Source organism: Pogoniulus pusillus, chromosome 7 (genome assembly GCF_015220805.1).
Source record: "Pogoniulus pusillus isolate bPogPus1 chromosome 7, bPogPus1.pri, whole genome shotgun sequence".
NCBI classification, from domain to species: Eukaryota; Metazoa; Chordata; class Aves; order Piciformes; family Lybiidae; genus Pogoniulus; species Pogoniulus pusillus.
The window spans coordinates 11,789,434-11,808,759 of NC_087270.1; the positions used below are offsets into that span (position 1 = coordinate 11,789,434).

The 19,326-nt window shown below is 43.3% G+C and overlaps 2 protein-coding genes across 2 annotated transcripts in view; one reads left to right on the plus strand and one right to left on the minus strand.

The window, feature by feature from the left end:
• The window catches only part of DLGAP2 (DLG associated protein 2), a 465,415-nt gene extending 453,829 nt beyond the window's left edge, over nucleotides 1-11,586 (minus strand). Inside the window, exon 1 of the mRNA XM_064145870.1 lies at nucleotides 11,416-11,586. Coding sequence (XP_064001940.1) covers nucleotides 11,416-11,433 — 18 coding nt within the window. The 5' untranslated portion in view covers nucleotides 11,434-11,586. The remainder of the gene's footprint in view (nucleotides 1-11,415) is intronic.
• Nucleotides 11,587-11,767: 181 nt separating this feature from the next.
• ERICH1 (glutamate rich 1) overlaps nucleotides 11,768-19,326 on the plus strand; it is a 48,701-nt gene continuing 41,142 nt past the window's right edge. Inside the window, exon 1 of the mRNA XM_064145889.1 lies at nucleotides 11,768-11,894. Within this exon, the coding sequence (XP_064001959.1) occupies nucleotides 11,873-11,894 (22 nt within the window). The 5' untranslated portion in view covers nucleotides 11,768-11,872. The remainder of the gene's footprint in view (nucleotides 11,895-19,326) is intronic.

Sequence of the window (19,326 nt, forward strand, 5' to 3'; positions counted from 1 at the left end):
CTGTCTGGAACAACAGCTGAAGTGTCAAAAGGTGACTTATGTAGAATCTCTAACATTGCTCTGAGCCTTTTAGCAGTGGCAGGGAAAGGGCATTCCAGGCAGCTGGTGCTCCCTTAGAGGGAAGAGGGCGTCTCTGAGCTGGGCATCAGCCACTCTTTGTTGTACCACCCAGGTCTGCATGGGCATCTCAAAGTGATGCTGAGCCCAGCTGGGAATCCAGCTGCATTTAGTTGATAACGTAAGCCAGTGCTCTCAAAATGCTTCCTCCTGTCAAAAGTGAGGATGCTGCTCTCTCGTTCACTCCTCAGTTCACTGAAATGACGTTCTGTGTGAGCACAGGCAACTGCCAGCCTGAAGCCTTTGTAGGGACCAAACCACAAATCGAAACAGATTTCAGTGCCTACCTCAAGAAAGGCACAAACATACATGGAAGGTACTTTTAGGTGAATTCACAAATATGTGCCTTTAGCACCTGACAAAATTTCTGGGTAGTCTGCTGTGGGAACAACAAAAAACTGCAGGATTCAAACAGTTATTATCAAAGAAACTCAGGAAGATGTCATTGTTTCCTGGTGACAAAGGGCAACATTGCAGGAATTTCTTTCCATTGATTTATGAATAAAAATATTAAGTCATGTGGGCAACCTGATCTAATGGAGGATGTCGCTGCTCACTGCAGGAGGGTTGGACTTAGATGGCCTTTGGAGGTCCTTTCCAACTCAAACTGTTCTATGATATATCACGTTCTCACAACATTCAGTCCTGTTCTGTTTTAGACTTTCATTATTTTTCCACATATTTAGGAACAATTAACTGCATGTATATGGAAAAAAATTTAGCTACTCCTAGTTTCACCTTCATGATGACTATATGAATGTTAATTTGCTATTCCTCAGCATTGTTAGTTCTATATTATCTCCTGGTTTTCCACTTTTTTGTTTTATTTTACTATAGTTTTTTTTTTTTTTTGTGAGAACATTAAAATCACTCTTTAAAATTTTCCGTGAAATCTAAAGGATACTAAAGATGTTGAAAAGTTCTTGTTACATCTGCAATCTGAACTCTTTCTGCACTATGTTTTGTGGAAGGTACAGAAATTCTGGGGCATAATCACAATTTATTGTTTATGCATAGAGATGGTTGTTCTAACAGTTTTATAGTATATAGGTTGGCACAGATCTCTGTCAAAACAATAAAGGGGAAAACAATCAATTAAGAACACCATAAAATTCTCTAGATAAAAGCACACAGTATTAGTAGCCAGAGCCAAAACACAGTACTGAAGTAACTTTTATAGATACAGTTTTAAAGGGAATGCCTCAATAAGCTTTTAGTGAATAGTGTTTCAGGGAATCCATTGTTATTCCATAACTGGGACATCTTGCATGCATATACATTGCTGCTTACTTTGGTAATTTGTGCAGCTCTTTCAAGCTGAGATCTCACCCATGGTAGTGATTCCAAGAGCTGGACTTATTTATGAAGGGAGAACAAGGCTGAAGAAGGCTTTTTAATGCTTTGCTTTGAAAAAAATAAAAATACCAATAATCATATTGATTTCTTTCAGAAGAGAATTCACACAGGAACAACCTGTGTGCCAAGAATACTTTGTTCCTTGCGCTCCAAGTTCAGAAACACGGGAAAAATGTGTGCCATTGCTCTGGAGAAATGCCTCTTACATGGTAAGTCACAGCATGAAAAAGGTAACTCTTCAGGGTAACTAGGACCAATCCCATGAATGATACTGAAAAAGGCAGCAAATTTTATTCATCGCTTAATTCATCGGAATTAAGTAAGTGAAATTAAGAGTGGGATAAATGACAGTAAATGACTTCCTGGGTTGTTTGGTTATTGTTGGGCTTTCTTTGGGTTTTTTTTTTGACAAGTTACCTGATTCTATGGGTAATCTCTTTTCCCACTAAAGAACACTACAAACACAGCCTAGCAGCTACCTCACATCAGCTGAGCTCCTTCTATACATTTCCACATATCAAGACACATTACATGATGCTGATGACTGTTTCTATTGTCTGTACGCTTTTATCTTGTGCAGGGAGCAATATTTAAGTTTCATGATGCAGTCTGTGAAACTGTACAATACCTCAGGAAAGTGATGTTATGGACCTTGTTCCCTACAAGACAACTGAAGTAGTCATCCTCTGGACTGCTCTATTAGGACCTCTTCACTGTTCGACCCAAACACTTCCACCTATGTCCTTGATCATTTGTCTTCTTTTCTCCTGGTGCCAATCAGTACCACACTGTTACCCTAAACCCTTCCATAATCCAGTGTTAGCCTGGACTTGCTCTTGCACCTGCTCACCCTTCAGCTGATACACTGCAACATTATCAACCGCAGGAAAACATGCGTGTTAGCACAACAAACAGTACTTAGAGCACTGACCTTACACGTAGTGAAGCAAAACGTTAGTTTCATTTCAACACTGTGGTCAGACTCTAAGGGTTCACACATTCTCTTGATGCTCAGGCAGCACACTAGTTTGCTAAGTTTCAGTGTCCATGTATATTGTGCTAGTTTGAAGCAGGCTGGAATGTTCTGGTGAAAACTAGATCACAGGCTGTAAAAAGAAAACAATGGTGATGTCTACCTCACTCATAGGCTTGCTGAGAGGTATAGGAAAAAGAAATAAAAACCACTCTCACTTGGGCTGCTGCTGGGGCTGCTGGCTGAGCTGCATCTTACTCTCTAACCTCACCCTCCATTTTGGGCTAATCCACTTTGCTTCCTAACCCCCCTGGCCAAGCCTCCATTCTCCTTTGAGGCTGGGGTAAGGTTGAGGGGTAGGGGGAAGGTGAAGGGATGGTTGAGAGCCCCTCATGGGGACTCAGGTTTCTAGGAGAGCTGTTGTGTTTCTGTATTACCTTTTACCTTGTATATTTCTGTATATAACTGTATATATACTTTAAGTATCTGCTTGTATACTGTGCTAGCTGTAAATACAAGCTTCATTCATATTTCCAGAGCTGTCTGAGTCTAGTCTGGGTGATTTCCAAAGTGTGGGGGGACAGGGAACACCCAAACCATCAGATATATGCAGTACAGCACATAGATGGAGAGCGGTCAGAACAGTTGAAATCAACGTCCATCGAACTGGGAAGCATACCATGATTTAAAAATAACAGTGCAAGTTAAAGAAAATAATAGCCACATAGAAAATATTCTATTAAAGCAAGCTTGGGGAAGGCATTTCTTATCTTTCTGGGGGAAAAATAAAGTGTATTACATTACTTGTCAGGGCTAGAAGGTTACGTACAAGAATACGCCACAAAAGCTCCTGAAAGAGATTGCAGTCTGAGCGTGATACAGCTGTACAGATAGAACTTTTCTGTTTTACTGATAACAGCAGCATTTTACAGCCTGATGTACACCACATTTCTCAGCTTTGCATTTTGCTCTTTCTGCTTAATCTCTAGGACACCAATCCATGACAACTTTGGAAAGTACAAAGAAACTGAAAATCATAGGGAACTGATCAGAGACCTGACACTGGTCAGCAAAGGAAATGTGTTTCATAAACTATCCACGACAAGGAGTATTAGAGAGTGACTTCCACCCTGCTCTAAATCATGTATATGCACAGTATATATTAAAAATATTAATGTGCCAGATGTGACATTTACTAAGGAATATACAATCTCCGAAAGCACCATAAAATGAAATGATATTTTGAAATACAATCATTAAAATAATGAAATGTACATCAGAAAGAAAATTCAAAAGCCAATAATATAAAAGAACATTAATTGCACTGTAAACTACCTCCAGAATGAACACACATTACTACAGGAGATTTTTCAGTGGTGGATGTAATAATATTTCCACCAATTTATGTAACCTTGAACAATTTATTTTAGCTGTAGAGAACCATTTTTGGGGAGGAAAAAGAGAAAAACTTTGGAAAGCATCCAAAATCAATCTATCAGTTCTTAATTTGAAAAGAAAGATAATGTATCTTTGACCTATTAAATTTAACTATTTAGATCTATTATAATGTTTTAGTCATCTGTTTCATTATTTTCAAAGGTCAGTGCATGTGTCTTTGAATTCATAAAGTGATATATAACTTTCTAAATCTCGTTGCCGCTGAAATCTTGAAGTGGAGATAATTCCAGTTTTCCTAAGAAAGGTCATCACAATCTAAGGACGCATTATTTTACAGGAGGAGGAAAGAGGCTGAAAAATAACACAGAGACAAGGTTTCTCTTTCAGAAGTGTCATGATTTTGGAGCAGAAAATTCCAAACTACCATTTAAACTGTTACCAAATGAATTACAACTGATATCCTTATAAAAGTACAGGAGATCATAACTAATTGCATCCCTCTTCACCTTCATCATAACAACCTATTTTGAAACATCTCACCTCCTGTGTAATGAAGAAAACCTGATATGCGTGCAGATGGAAGATGCTGAAGAAGCTAATGCATTTCAGGTTTGGCAGCGAGAGCAACGCTGCATTTTCTGCATATAATGCTATGAACAACAGACACTTGGGACAAAATCACTCTGATTTACAAAGCATGTGCAGTTTAAATAATCTGTGTTGTGAAGCAGCCATGCCCATATGTTTAACCTTTCTATTTCTGAGCCTCCTATAAGTGATGGGAAAAAAAAGAGGAGTCATATTTACCCATTTGAATTCTGGGAAGGAAAGGAGTAAACTTAAATTTCAGTTAGACTGCTAAGTAATATCATTTACATTTGTAATTTAAAAATTAATCTCTTAAATATTGGAGTTATTCTTTTAAATCCAGTAATTTATCTAGCTCTATAAACTAATTGTGGACATTTGATATACGAGTAAGAACTATAGTAGCTATTTCTAAATTACACCACTTGTAAACAGGTCCTCAAATTAGTGGGATAAACATCTCAGACAGAAATAAAAATCAAATGACAGTGTACAACAGGACAGTTAACAATCACATTTTTTAAATGTCTTACCTTTCAGTAAAACATCATGACAAAGATAACCCCAAAATAGACAAAAAACAGGCCAGATGCTGGGTAAGAAAGCCTCAGGTTGCCAGCAAAGAAAAGATCAGTTCCACGTCCTGCAACCAGAAAGGGCTGAAAACATCAGAGAGGGTTGAACTGGCCCTCAGAGACAAGGTGAACCTTGTGTCATTCTTACCCATGGGAGCCAAAAGTCTTCCCAGGTAGAGGATATTAATACTTCTTACATGTATGCAACATCTTGCTATGTGATGTCTTCATGCCCCAATTTTAAAAAACCCAAACCAGTAACATTGAGTCTATGTTTGTATCTTGTACATCATGAGGAAGCCTGGTTAAGGGTATGATAAAGAATCCTGACAGACACATAGTCTTTCCAAGAAACTTGATCTTTTTCATTACCTTTATCCTTCCTCCTCCCATTTTCAGATTACTCTATGAGAAAGAAAAGGAGTTTCAACTATATGAGATTTGCTCTCTCCACTGTCTACCATTCAGGGGGAAAAAAGGTCAAAAGTAACCTTCCACTTGTGCTGAATTAAGCTATTTGTTCAGCATTATTTTTCTGGGCCATTTGTGAAACGAGAAGGCAAGCATGGAAGCTACAAAGTTCTGCTTTTTACGTTTTTCATTGCCAGCACCCCTGTAGCTGCACCAGCTCCAAAAATGACCATGCAAGAGTAAAATGGTTTGGACAAAACTTCCTTAAAGGCTAAGTTGATTATCTGATTCCTCAATAACACCACATATGGTTCTATGAAAAGCCACCAGCCTCTCCAGATGTAGAACTAGAAGAATCGATGGAGACTTTACTGATATTTTATGTAATTTGCATAACATTATTAAGGCATGAAAAAGTTTTACAACACAAGACATGCTGTCAAGAAGTAAAGAATCCCATGAGCTAATTCAGTTGATCTCCAACACACAAAAATAAATCTCACTTAGAAAATCAACATATTAAAAACTCCTGGCATGCTAAGGACAAGTAGATTCCAGATGAGTTGAAACAATTAATTTGCATTCTCCCCCACACCTTAGGGATTACTGAAAATACAGTACCACCTAAATTAAAGAAGAAAGATAATAAGGGCATGGTGCAAAGAAGTGTTTTGAATTGTTATGCTGAATACTGACTGGGCATCGCAGGAGAGTTGTTCCCTCTGAAAGGCAGCACCCCAGAGGCTGCACACAGCTCGAGCAGATGCTCGAGCAGAAACTCTCAGTTTCTAAGATGTATCATTTACATGACCACTACGTATTTACATGACCACTACACACGAGATCAGTGTCGAGTTTCTCCCTAAATTTGTCTTTCTGAGTTCTATGCTTTCCTGTTTTCAACTTCATTTTCAAGATTTAACCTTTGCGCTTGCTAGAATAAACTTTAGCTTGCCACAACTTTTTGTGTTCAGACTGATCTCAGGTTAATCTGACAACCCTAGGATGCTCTTCTTTCTTTTGATACAACAAATTTACTTTTAAGGAGAGTACTTAAGGTGAAAGATGTGAAACTGACAATGAGGGAAAGATTCTGGGGAGAGAAGAGGCAGCTATAAGGGGCCCAAAATGAAGAGCTATAGACAGACCAAAATCCTTGGTATGTATTTCTGTTATTTGTGCATATATGCAGTCTGAATCTCTAAATTATTGAATTGTGTCTTGTTGGGTTTCTACGTTTTACTGTATTTTTGACATTTCATTATTGTCAACTGATCTACTTTGCCTACACACAGTGGTAGCAGCATCTGCTGAACACAATAGACATTGTGAAATAAGTGCCTTCATCTATGCTATACCTCATGCACCTTTCCCAACAGCAGGTGTATGCTGTAGTTACTGCCAAAAGTGAACAGAAAGCCTTTTTAGATCATAAGAATATATGGTTGTAAAGGCCAATGCCATCTTGAAAGCTATTTGTTGCTCATTTTCAAAACTGGCAAGCACAGAGGAATGTGACAAATGTGGAATGAAAACGCATGAAAGATAAGTAAATGTTATGCACAGAAGTATTTTAGAAAGTACAGTGAGAAAGCAAAGTGAGACCAAATATGCACGCACAGAAACACTGATTGAGAAATCTAACTGCAGTGATTTCCATCCTCTCATCACAACTGAGTGTGTACTAAATGAATAAACTGCCACTTGACATTTCTCAAATAAATACCATGAGAAGAGTACTTGTTTTACTTTAATGAATCATTTTGGCCCCGTAACAGAAAGTAGCTGCAATGAACTACAATTTCTTTTGGGAAATATAGTTCTGTAAAGGAGATACATATGGACCAAAATATGAGAAGTTGTGGTCTCCAACAGGTCTGCCTTAAACGAGATTCTGATTCATCCATGCCCACTTCTACTTACATTTGGTCAGAGCTGCTGACATACTGTATCTGCCATACAGAGAGCTATTTCTCTACCAGAGGTAAGGAAGCCATATGATTCATGGGTGACTCGGATTTTTTTGCAAGGCAAAGTGAACTACAGGGTTTGTTTTTTTCTTTCTGCAGATTTTCAAACAAAACTACTCATTTAGCACACTATTTTTGATTCAAGTGGGCTATTTTGGCCATATATGACACACTTCTAAGAACTTAAAATCTTCTAAAACACAACCATAATTGACAAGCTAACACTAACTGTCTACATTAGTGGTCCTTTCATTCATCAGGCATGGCCATATAAACAAATTCACTGTAGCGATGAACTGAAGCAGCAAATAAGACTTGTCTTGTTCACAGAATAGAACCAAAACAGTTGGTTTTGTTTGACTGATGCAGTTTTAAAGGGCCCCCAACGGTATACCTAAAAAAAAAAACCCACAGGGCGTTATTTCAGGGCTTATTATCAAAATTACTCATAGGATTATCACAGCTATACAAGGAAATTACTTTGACTTCATGTAATTGCAAACATGAAAAAAAGTTCCTGCCAAAGGGAAGTGTAAAATAACATTTTACCACCTCTGTTAAGGCACATAAAAACTATCCTAATAATTAACTCCAGTATCCATAGTTCACCCAGGTAAAGCTCTTAGTCAAGCTGAAATTTACTTATCCAGACTACATCCATGAATATTTCCTATTTAAGCATCCTCTGTTAGAAGAAAACTGGTACCTGTGAAGCGGTAACTTGACCAAGGCAAATAATGCTCAGGAAAGCTTGCCATGGGTACCTGCCCACTAGATGGGATGCTACCTGGTCTTTAGACAAAGTGGAAATCAAATATCTAAGTCTTCCTCAAGATCTGGTACAAAAGTCCTGTTCAGGGATACATTTCTCCTATCACATTGGCATGGATTAAATTGAACCTGCTGCTGCTAGTCAGACCATACTGCAGTCTGGTCAGCTTCAAAAAGTGAAAGTGCTAGCTGGAGCAAAGTATTATGGGGCTTGAAGTTCAGACTGTAACACGGAAGGATTCCTGTTCCAGTCGCTGCTTCTTGGTTCCAGTTTCTTGGCTGTGGGCAGCTCTCTGGAGTCATGGCAGAGGAACAGGTGAGAGTCAGCTAGCTGCTGGTTTGGGTTTTCTCTTTTATGCTGGAGTTTTTTTCCCTCATGTAGTTCGCTGCGCTTCTGCAAACAGGCTAAGGTAACCATGCATTGGACTATTAGATCAACTAGGTTATAAACTAAGGTAATTATTGAGATTATGATATTTCATGTTATATTAAACTCTTATCTTTTTATCTGAAACCCTGGGTTTTGCTTGTTATTCCTCTCCTCACTTCTTTGTTCAGGGACCAGGCAGGTTAGCCATTGTGCTAAACCATTTGACATATACACCAGCTAGTATCAAAATGCTTCATCTATGGGAACTTATTAGAACATAGCTTTTAGTTGGCCATAATGGACCATAACATTTACATCTAGATCTGTAACTTTTTCTGTTAACAGCTTGGCACAGCCAACAATGATGCCATTCATACCAGCGAGATTTTGTCCTACACAAATAGGAATTGATGATCCCATTAAGTCATTAGGAATGTTACCACCAATTCATCAAATATGGATTTGACTGTGCAGTTTTTACATACTACAGAGATGAAACACGTTTTCCTCAACACCTCTGTCAAAAGCATTGTTAAACTTCCTCATTGTTAAATGCCTGTATAAAGCATTTACGTCTTCACTCTTAAGTGTAACTTCCACTTGGACCAGAAATTGAAATTCATTGCAGAGGGACCAGAAATTCTGAAAGTTAACAAAGAGATATGTGTACATACATGTGTAACTAAATGTAACTAGCACTTCACAGTAATAAATGAAAAGCTAAAAATAACCTCAAATAGAATCAACAGATTTGACAGTCCTAGTTTTTACTCTGTGTGTAACTGAACAGTGGTCTAATAAATGCCTCTTTAACTTACAAATGTTATGTCAGATCACACGGGGTCTGACCACAGTGCTCAGAATAAATCTACAATGCATAACATTTTAATTCACAAAAATATTAGACATAATTGGAGTCCATTTTAACCACATACCATGCATCTTGAAAAGTGTGCCAAATGATGGGAGGATGGACAAAGCTTTCAAGTATAAATGATAGAATCTGATTAGCACTGTAAAAATAGCTACACACAGTAAAATTAAAACTTGTAACTCTGAAAAAAAAGTGCTTTGTAAAACCATCTGGAAGTTACTTGAATGTATAATTGCTAGATCACACAAAGCACAGACACAGAAAACGTCTGCCCTTCACATTTCAACTGTTTTCCAAATAAAACACAAAAGACAGAAACTAATCAGAGATGCAAAAGGGTGGTACCTCAAATAAATTTATGTTATGGTGTTACCGCTGCTCAACCTCAGACTTGCCTTTTCAAACAAGTACAGTACAATCCATACTCTCTCCCGACACATCCCAATCCGCAGCACAAACCACTGAGCTATTAAGACCTCCACGCCAGATTCCTGTCACCTGCACTTGTCCCTGCACTCAGCCCACTGATGCACGATGCCCACTTGCAGTCACCCACTACCTAAATGTACAGAGACAGCCACTACTTCAAATTTTGGTAGCACTGCTCTTGCGATGCTGCCTCGAAGCAGACCGAAATTTAGACAGAACGCTCCAACACTGCGAACGGCACTTGAGTTTCACAGCCTTGCTGCGGGGCTCAGGGCGCCTCACGCACCTGAAGTGCTTTAATTTGGAAGGGACTCAAGTATCATACACCTTGCTCTCAAGGCACGCTGAAACGGCGCCAGCCTGTCCCGTAAGGAAGCACACACGGGAACCAGGAATGTATTAGAAACCTTTGGAAGTTCCGGGGAAGTTGCGGCCGAAGCACTTCCATAAGCATCTATTTACCGGCAAGGTTCACGGCGCCGGCGCCGCTGCTAGATCTGGGGCATGGTCAGGCTAAGAATCAGGCTACGAAGGCGGCAGAACGCGGGTCGGCAAAAGAAAAGGCCCTTCGCCAGTGTCTCAGCTCCCCTTCCCCGGTCAAACCTGCATGGGGCAGGGGCGAAGGGGCTCCTCCGCCTGGCACCCACTGCAAGGTGGCGGCTCCGCACCCGGAGGCGAGCCGGACTGGAGTGCGCTGCGCTGCGCGAGCAGTGTCCGTTCATTATTTCACGGTCTCCAGCAGACGGTGTTTCAAAGAACCGCGGGAGCGCTCTGCCAAGCCACAGCCGCCCCATACCGCCCCGGTGCCCAGGGCCAGAGCAGAAGGTGCAACCCGCTGCACCGAGCTCGGCGGGGCAGGTGCACTGGGCTAGCGCGGACCCGCCGCCCGCCCCTCTTTGGATGCCGGACTGCGGCCCCGCCGGGTGAGAGGTGAGGAGGCGCAGCCTGGTCCTCCACAACGTACCCCAGCCCTCCACGGCACAGTGGCCGGCAAGACAACGAGACTGTCCGATCAGTCCGGAGAGAGCTGCGGGGCGGCTACAACCCCGGCTGCCCCCGGCCTTTCCTGGAGGGGCAGCCCCGGGAATCCCCAAAATGTAAATCGCCACCAGTACCGTGGCTCGGAGCGCAGCATTCCCCACCCCACCGCTCCCTCCGGACAAAACGGCCACACCAAAGGCCCCACGGTCGCCCCTTTCCCCCGATCTTTCCCCGCGCTCCGCCGCCAGTGGCAGCCCCGCAGTCGCCTCGCGCCGGCACAGGGTACGCAGTCCCGTGCCGTCCTGCCTGGGCTGTGCTGAGGCGAGGCCCCCGCCACGGCGAGACCCCCGCCACGGCGAGACCCAGCGCGCCGCCAGGTCGCGACGTTGTGGGCAGAGAACACCATCACCGACGGCGCGGACGACGCGCGTGCACCCAGTTGCTCAGAGCACCGATACCTCCCCGACGGCAGCGGTTCCCCACACGCAGCAGCCGGACACACGACGCCAACAGCCCGTTGCCTCCGCCTGCTTCGACCAGGGCATTCTGTCGCCCCGACGGAGGCCCCCCTCCTCCCCCTCCCGCTTTCCCTCCTTCCCTACCTTTTTCAGCGCTGACATTCTAATGCATTATTACCGCGGCGGGTGCGGAGTGCGGGCTGCGCGAGGGGCTGCCGTGTCAGAAGGAGAAGCGGGAGCGGGAGCAGCGGCGAGCGCCCAGCATCACCCCGGCGCCTCTCACCCCGCCGGGGCGCCGCCGCCGCCGCCCGCTTCCCGCGCGCCGCTCCGCGCGCACCCCGCGCCCTCGCTCCCGAGCGCGGCGGCGGCGCCCGGCAGCTCTTGCGCGGCCGCGCGCCCCCTAGCTATGTCCTCGGGCACTGCTCCGGCCAGGGCTGGGGGAGGACCCGCCCCCTACCTCCGCTCATCAACCAATAGCGCGCCTGAAGTCCTGTGACGGACAGGCGCGGCGGCGCCCAGGAAGCAGGGCGGGCCAAGGAAGGCTGGCGGTGCAGTAGGGCACGTTGGGCTCCTCGTAGGGGCGGCCGATGCGGCTCGGGGTATGGCTGTGAGCAGGAGGGAAGGTAAGGTAAGGCAAGGCAAGGCGCGGTTGTGCCGAGCTGGGGGGTGTCGAACTGTCAGCGGTGTCTGTGTTGCCGTGAATGGTCCCAGCACGGCCCTCCTCAGCTGAAGCGCGTTTCGGGACGGGCGTGCCGTGCTGCTGCGGCTCCCTGCGGCCTCGCCGCGGAACTCGCGTGGCCTTCCCCTCTACCGCTGCTCCGCGAGTGAGGGTGGTGGGAAGCTGGGGGTGGGTCGCGGACGACCTGGGGTAGCTTTCGTGTCTGTCGCTGCGGGTGCCCTGGGGTGAAGCTGGGGAGAAACTGGAGTGGTAGTTGCGGGAGCGGTGTGTGTACAGAGGTGAGGAGGCGCACGGCTAGCAGCACGGCCCGCTAGCCTGAGCCCTCCGTGCAGCTCCTGCGCTCTGCCGGTCTGGTTGGAAGGCACGGGGGGCACTTTCCGCTGCTGGGTATTCCTGTCTGTGAGTGGGGAGGAGGAGTAAATACAATTGCTGGTCGAATCATGAATTGTTTTAAGGATAACGCCCTTTTTCTCAGTGTGTGGACTCGTTGTTAGCAAATACAGAGTTTGCCTTAAAGCGAGTTAATACAATTCTGAAATAACCATTTTTGCAAAGAGAGGAAAAATTCTATATCCAAGTATAACTGAAGTGTGTTATCTTTGCCTTCATATTTAGTAAGATAGGAGCTTGTGCGGGAAGAATGCAATAGTGAAAGTAAGGAGTTTTTGAAGTGGTGTTGCGCTCCTAAAAGGAGGTAAGTAGGGGCTGAGCTATAGAAGAGCTGTTTGCTTTGCCTCCTGTAGTGACTGTGGCTGGCTCCTGAGTTTTCAGACAGTTGCAGCATCCCGAAACTCCAATCTGTCCTGTGAGAATAACAGGGGTGGAGTGAGACTGAGCAGTGAGGGTTAGTGTTTAAGCAGTTGAAGTGTTGGGCAGGTGTAAATGGCAAAGTGCAAGGGTTTTTGAGTTTTGTTGTCTGGTTGCTTATGGGCTAGAGGTACCAGAGTTCACAGGATGTCAGGGGTTGGAAAGGACCCACAGAGATCATGGAGCTGTCATATAAGTATTTCTGACAGGATTATGATCCTCTCTTAGACACTTGGATCCATAATTCATAGCTATTTAACATCAGTTGCATGTTTAAAGCTGTATTTATCACTTCTGAGTCAAAGCCCCAAGGTAACACCGTTGTGTAGGGTCATAGGGTGGTGTGCTAGCTGCCAAAGGGTAGAGTCAAAATGTTAGTGTAGGTGCAGTATGTGGTATCAACCTTAACTGCTAGTAAGAAGTGATAGAGAAGTTACTATGCCCTCCAAAGTATGTGGTACTTAGTACTTTAGTGGTACTAAAGAAGACTTTGTATTTCAAAGAGTAAACTGGAAATCAAATGTAGGCAATAGATGCTCACTGGTAATAACAGTAGCAGAATGAAAATATGGCAGGGGGAGTGCTGGGTTTTGTCCCTGATGACTCAGTGTTGGCTTGGGGCAGGAAGCTCATATTTGTGGTAAGGATTGAAATGAGATTGCAGGTCTTTACCCAGAGTGGTTTCTTCGTTTGGATTTGACTTTTTAAAGGGCCATATCAGATACAGATCAGCTTCATTGTTGTAGAAAAACACACCAGTGCTTTGTGGGATTTGTTTGTCTTTTTCTGGTTAAGAACAACTTTGCTTCTCACAGGTCCTGTTTTATTATTTGACTTTTTGATTTTTGGAAATAAATTGAGTTGTTTTTTTCCCTGGGTAAAAAAAACTATAAACCCTAGGAGGTTTTAGGATGGTTATCTTTTCTTTCATTGTTAAATAACTATCAGTAAGGAAAATTAAGTTTGAAGCCTGACATTTTTTTTTGCTCTAGGAGTGGTATCTTGCTCCCACCTCCAAACAATTAACAGTGTGCATCCCCAGGCTACTCAATGGTGACATGGTGTAAGAAGTAAAAAAAGCCTTGTCTCTGGGTGAGCACTACTCATCCCTGCATTATCAACACTGTTTTCAGCACAAGACCAAAACATAACTCATAGTAGCTACTCTGAAGAGAAGGCCAATGGCACCCTGGCTTGTATTAAAAATGCTGTGGGCAGCAGGAGTAGGGGGGTGATTGTTCCCTTGGACTTGGCTTTGGTGAGGCCACACCTTGAGTATTGTGTTCTGTTTTGGGCGTCACAATACAAGAGAGATGTGGAGGTGCTGGAGTGGGTCCAGAGGAGGGCAAGGAAGCTGGTGAAGGGTGTGGAGAATAAATCTTGAGGAGTAACTGAGGGAGCCAGGGCTGGTTCGTTTGAAAAAGAGGAGGCTGAGGGGAGACCTCATTGCTATCTACAACGACCTGAAGGGACATTGTGGAGAGGCTGCTGCTGGTCTCTTCTCACAGCTAACTGGAGACAGAAAGCAGGATGGTCTCAAGCTGAGACTGGGTAGATTTAGATTAGATACTAGGAAAAAAAAAAATCACTGAAAAAGAGTAGTCAGGCACTGGAATGAGCTGCCCAGGTTGGTGGTTGAGTCGCCAACCTTGGATGTGTTCAAGGATCTTTTGGATGTGCTGCTTAGGGATATGCTTTAAGGTGAATCTTGTAAAGTAGGGTTACAAGTTGGACTTGGTGATCCTGAGGGTCTTTTCCAACCTGAATGTTTCTGTAATTCTGTGATTCACTCTGTCCCATCCAAACAGATTTTCCTGTATTGGTAGTTTTCTAAGTTTTCAGGTGCCTTTAGTTTAAAACATTGAACACAGTTCTCTAGAGGTTTGCATTTCTTTTAGATGTTCCTTAATGGATTGAATTAAAAGTCTTATGAAAGAAAAACTGTCACTGAAACTTAGAGTACTTCATAATGATGGGCTATTTGAGTGATACTGTTGATTTTCGTTATGTGTGTGTGGACAATGGTAGGAATTGCTGGGTAATTGTGCTGCGAGCCAATATCGCAACAAAGGACAGTATATTTACTGCGTCAAGAAGGCTGTATGGAGGCTGTTCAACCATATTATCATTTTCTGAAGATTCCTTTTAAATAAAACTTAAATGGTGCACAGTCTCATTGAACTTTTGCCTGTGCTCAGTGATGATAATACTGCCAATTTTGTGGTTCTTTTGTAAGCATCATTTTTAGTTTCCTGTGAGCAGAGGGACAAGCTGTCTGTCTTTAAAATTCCCAGGTATTTTTCCTTCAGTGCTCTGAACTCTCAATGACTACTGTTTTCAGCTATTCTTATAGCCCATGTGTTAAGTTGAGATTCCTTAGTAAGAGCGAGCAAGATATCTTTAGATGTTTTGAGTGGTGTTTGATTGTGCTAGGTAGGATCAAGATAATGGTGTAGTGTGAGAAGTATTTTAAATGCTGTGAAAGATGCCTGGAGAAATGGATACCTTGCACACATTGAAGTGATGCTGAAAATGGTTTGTTTCCCAGTACTCTAGCAGGAGTACACATCTTACAAGGTCTTTGTCTATGAGGCAGACAGAGTTTCAGTAAGGCAAAATGCAAGGTCCTGCACCTATATCAGGGCAGTCTTTGGTATCAATGCATTTACTTGCTTGTGCTAAACAGCACAGACTCTCCTTGTCATTCTGTGTCATGTTGGTTATTATAAGAACTCTGTGTCTGTTCAGGTTTGAGTCTGGCTAGTTTGTGCACAGGAGACTTAAGGTCGTACAAGGTTTTGGTGAGATGCTTCTAGATTCATATATTAATGTTCATTTTACTGTCCCAGTAATAGGGTCAGCCCAACAGACCTTCATCACAGTGGTAGTTCAGTCACTCGTGATGATTAAACAGAAGTTTTCATCTGTAGTTATCTCCAGTTTAGCAATCTCTACTTAAGAACATTTCCTTGTCCCACTAAATGTGGGGCACCCCCACTGCCACAGGTAAAAAGTCCATAAGCTTCTATTTCTCTCTTGAATCTTTATAACCTTGCAAACAGAGGCAGTGTTAGTGTAGCTTGGTCTATCACTACAGCAAAAAAAGTGAGGAGTCCCAATCCTTGGGATTTGGGCCAGTTATTTCTGTTAATATTCTGTTAGTATTGATGCTGCACAGTAGTGTAGTAGCCCCTTTTGGCTATATGCCTGGCACTAATACTGTGATGCTTCCTTTGTGTAATCTTGAGCTGTGTTCAATTTGTTCCATAAAACTGTTGTGGCATGCACAACTGTTCCCTGCTCCCCATGATATGTGCACACGTGGTCTGATGTCTAGCAGAGGCAGGTAGATTTAGAGCACAGTCATCTTCAGTTGATGGTTATGAAAAGTCTAATGTTTCTCCCCCCTTCACACACTTTCAGTGTCTTGTTTTCAGTGTTGCACAACTCGCAGCATAGATCTGTCCATTGTAGTGTTCAAGTCCTGTCAGATTCCTGAAGGCGAATGAGCACACACAGTGTGAAGCGCTACTTCAGCTTTATTGGTGCTTGTCTTTGGAGAGCTTAACAATGGAAACGCTTTTCTATGCACCACTCGGATCTAAAGTGGCAACTGAGTCTGCTGTGATGACACAGCTCCAAAATGGGATGGTCCTTGGGCCATGCTCACCTAACCTGGAGGCTTAGAGCTTCCTCCAGTTGTCCATGTAACCAAGTGTTTCCTTCACTAACACAAAGCTGTGGGGATTTCTTTTCTTCATGTTGCAGAATACACTCCCTGTCAAACTCAAAAAAACAGATTTAGTCTTCAGTACGTTGGGAGTAATGAGCCATCACTTTTTCCTCAGAAAAACAGAGCCATGATAAGCTGCTCTGGTAGTTTTCAAAGATTTACAGTGGGATGGGTGAACTTAAGACTTCCTCCATGGATTCTTGCCTGGTCTACACCCTATACAACTTCTTGGATTACCCCCTGCTGTCTCAGATTTTGTAGAGAAGTAAGGAAGATTTAAAGCCATGCTGAGCTAACACTAACAAACATTGTGCTCCTTTCAGCTGCATCCACATCATTGCCACTCCTGGCCTCTAAACCACTTGGCTTATCTGCTTTCCTCTCCCAGTTTCTCATCTGTGAGTTCCAGAGGCTGCTTTGTTCTAAGGTATTGCTAATAGTCTATGCAACAAGGCTTCCCTTTTTCACTGTAATTGCTTCTTGGTGCCGTTCACATTTCTTTCCTGTTCTAACACAAGCTCAGTTCCAGCAATAATTCTACTCAGACTATTCTTTCTCTTCCCAAATGGAATACCAGATTTTGTAATACATGAATGCAATTTTCAAGAATGCCCTCAGAAACATACCCAGTAGAATACATCAAATTAACTCCTTGGTGCCTCACACATTAATGCTGTTTCTAAATGTGCCAATTTTTGTTGGTTCAGACTCCAACGTGTCGCTCATCTTTTCTTGAGGTCTCTGTAAAAACCCATCTCAAAATTATGTATGCTTGGTTACAAACATCAGCCTGCTATGTAGAGTGTTCCCAGATTAGTCTGAAAGACCACAGGAATCTGTAGAGATCTCCATCAGTTACCTTGTCTGGAAGATGGCACCAAATAGCTATGTGTACTTGGCTATGCTACAGCCTATGGTGAGAGCAAGTCTTGCTCCATTTTGGAACTCTTAACAGGTTAGGTATGTCTCGGGTAGTAGGTGTTTTGCCTTGAATTTTCTTTATTGTTAATCTGCTGTTAAGAGGTGGGGGCTCTGGAGAGGTTGAGCAGCTCTTCCCAGGCAATCCAATCTCTGCTTCATTGTGACAAAAACACCAGGCTAAAGAGGTGTTTTCAGTAGGGGAGAAAGGCAGGATCAACCTCCTCTGGTTAAACCAGTGCTCTTGGATATCACAGGACTTTTTTGTTTCTGAGTAATTTTAACCTTGAGGGAGGAGCATACTTTGTCATCTGAAAAAAAAAATGGTAGCTCGGACTCTCAAATTGCAAAGCAGAGTGGAGCTTTGGAACATGTGAAGCTGCTGAGTATAGCAGGATGGGTATTCTGCAGAGCTTGGTGTGGTAGTTTCATCGTTCATTGATACACAGGACAAAGTTGTTCCAAAAGCATTGAGCTGCAGGCAGACTTTTAGGATTCCAGATAGTATCACTAGGGAGCAGCTGAAAAAAAATGTCACCTTTGTTTTCCTGAGGAACATGTATAGCTGGGATACCTTGTTCCCTGCTGTCTTCAGAAGGCTCAGACCACATCAGCTTCCAAACAAGGACTCTGCCATTCCTAGGTGTCACTGCTGCTTATTTCAATTCTATTGTGGTTATTGGGTTTTACGAGTGGTCTTGAGATGACTTTGCAGTGCTGAGACACACTGGCTCAGGTATAAAAGCTTTGCAGATAGCAAAGAATTGTCCTACTCTGCACCCAGCTACTGCTTCCTGTATCTGTTGAGAACTCCAGTGTGTAAGATTGGATGCTACTTTGGTGTTGGCAGCTAAACCATATCTATGCTCAAGTAAACCTAGCACTTCTACTGATCTAGATATTTTTTTCTAAGCAACATGTTTCTGTGAAAGAACACTTCCCTCAGTATTCATACCCTCCAAATATGAGCACGGTTTCAGCCTGGTTTCTGCTCTTTCAGCTTGCTTTCTAAAGCATAGGTGTTGGAGATGGGGAGGGCCCCATGCGAATGAGAAGGCACAAATGTATTGCAGCTGGTCTGATTGCCATCTGAGTCAGCACTGATGTCCATATGAGTATAGTTGCTGTATTTAAAACTGGGGGGGAAAGTAACTTTGGGGGAAAATAGGAGGGTGAGAGTAACCAGACAAATTGCTGGAGAAAGCAGATTTCAAGATGGGGAAATAACATCTGCTGTAACTATGAGGAGGCTGTCTCTTGGTATGTTAGAAGAAAATGTATTTCCATATATAGTCATTTGGTTTGGAAGGAAAAGCTTCCTCAGTGGAGTGCCACAATGTTGAGTATCAGTTTTGGCTGGTCAAGAGTTAATTTTCTTCTTAACCCTTCCTGTGGCTGTGGAGAGAAGAGTGTTGATAATGCTGTCTTGGTTATTGCTTGGTTATTGACATCTTCAGCTTCTTGCGCCACCCCACCAAGCAAGTAGGCTAGGGGTATCTAAGAATCTAGGAGGGGACACAGCTGGGCCAGCTGTCCACATCTGAGCAAAGGAATATTTTGTGCCATATGACACTGTGCTCAGCAATAAAAGCTGAGGGAAGGAGGTGGAAGGGGGCTGGGGAGTAGGGTGTGCTTGAAGTCCTAGCATTGGTCTTCTCATGTCATCTTCACGTACAATGGACAGCTGCTTTCCTGGAGATGACTGAACACCTGGCTGCCAATGAGAAGCAGTGAATTTAGTTCATGTTTTGCTTTGTATGTTGGTGTGGCTTCTGCTTTACTTATTAAACTGTCTTTATCTCAACCCACAAGTTTTCTCAATTCTACCTTTCCAGTTCTTTCTGATTGTACACAGAGGGGGATGAGCAAGTGGCTGTGTGGGACTCAACTGCCTACCAGGGTTAAACCATGGCATTTA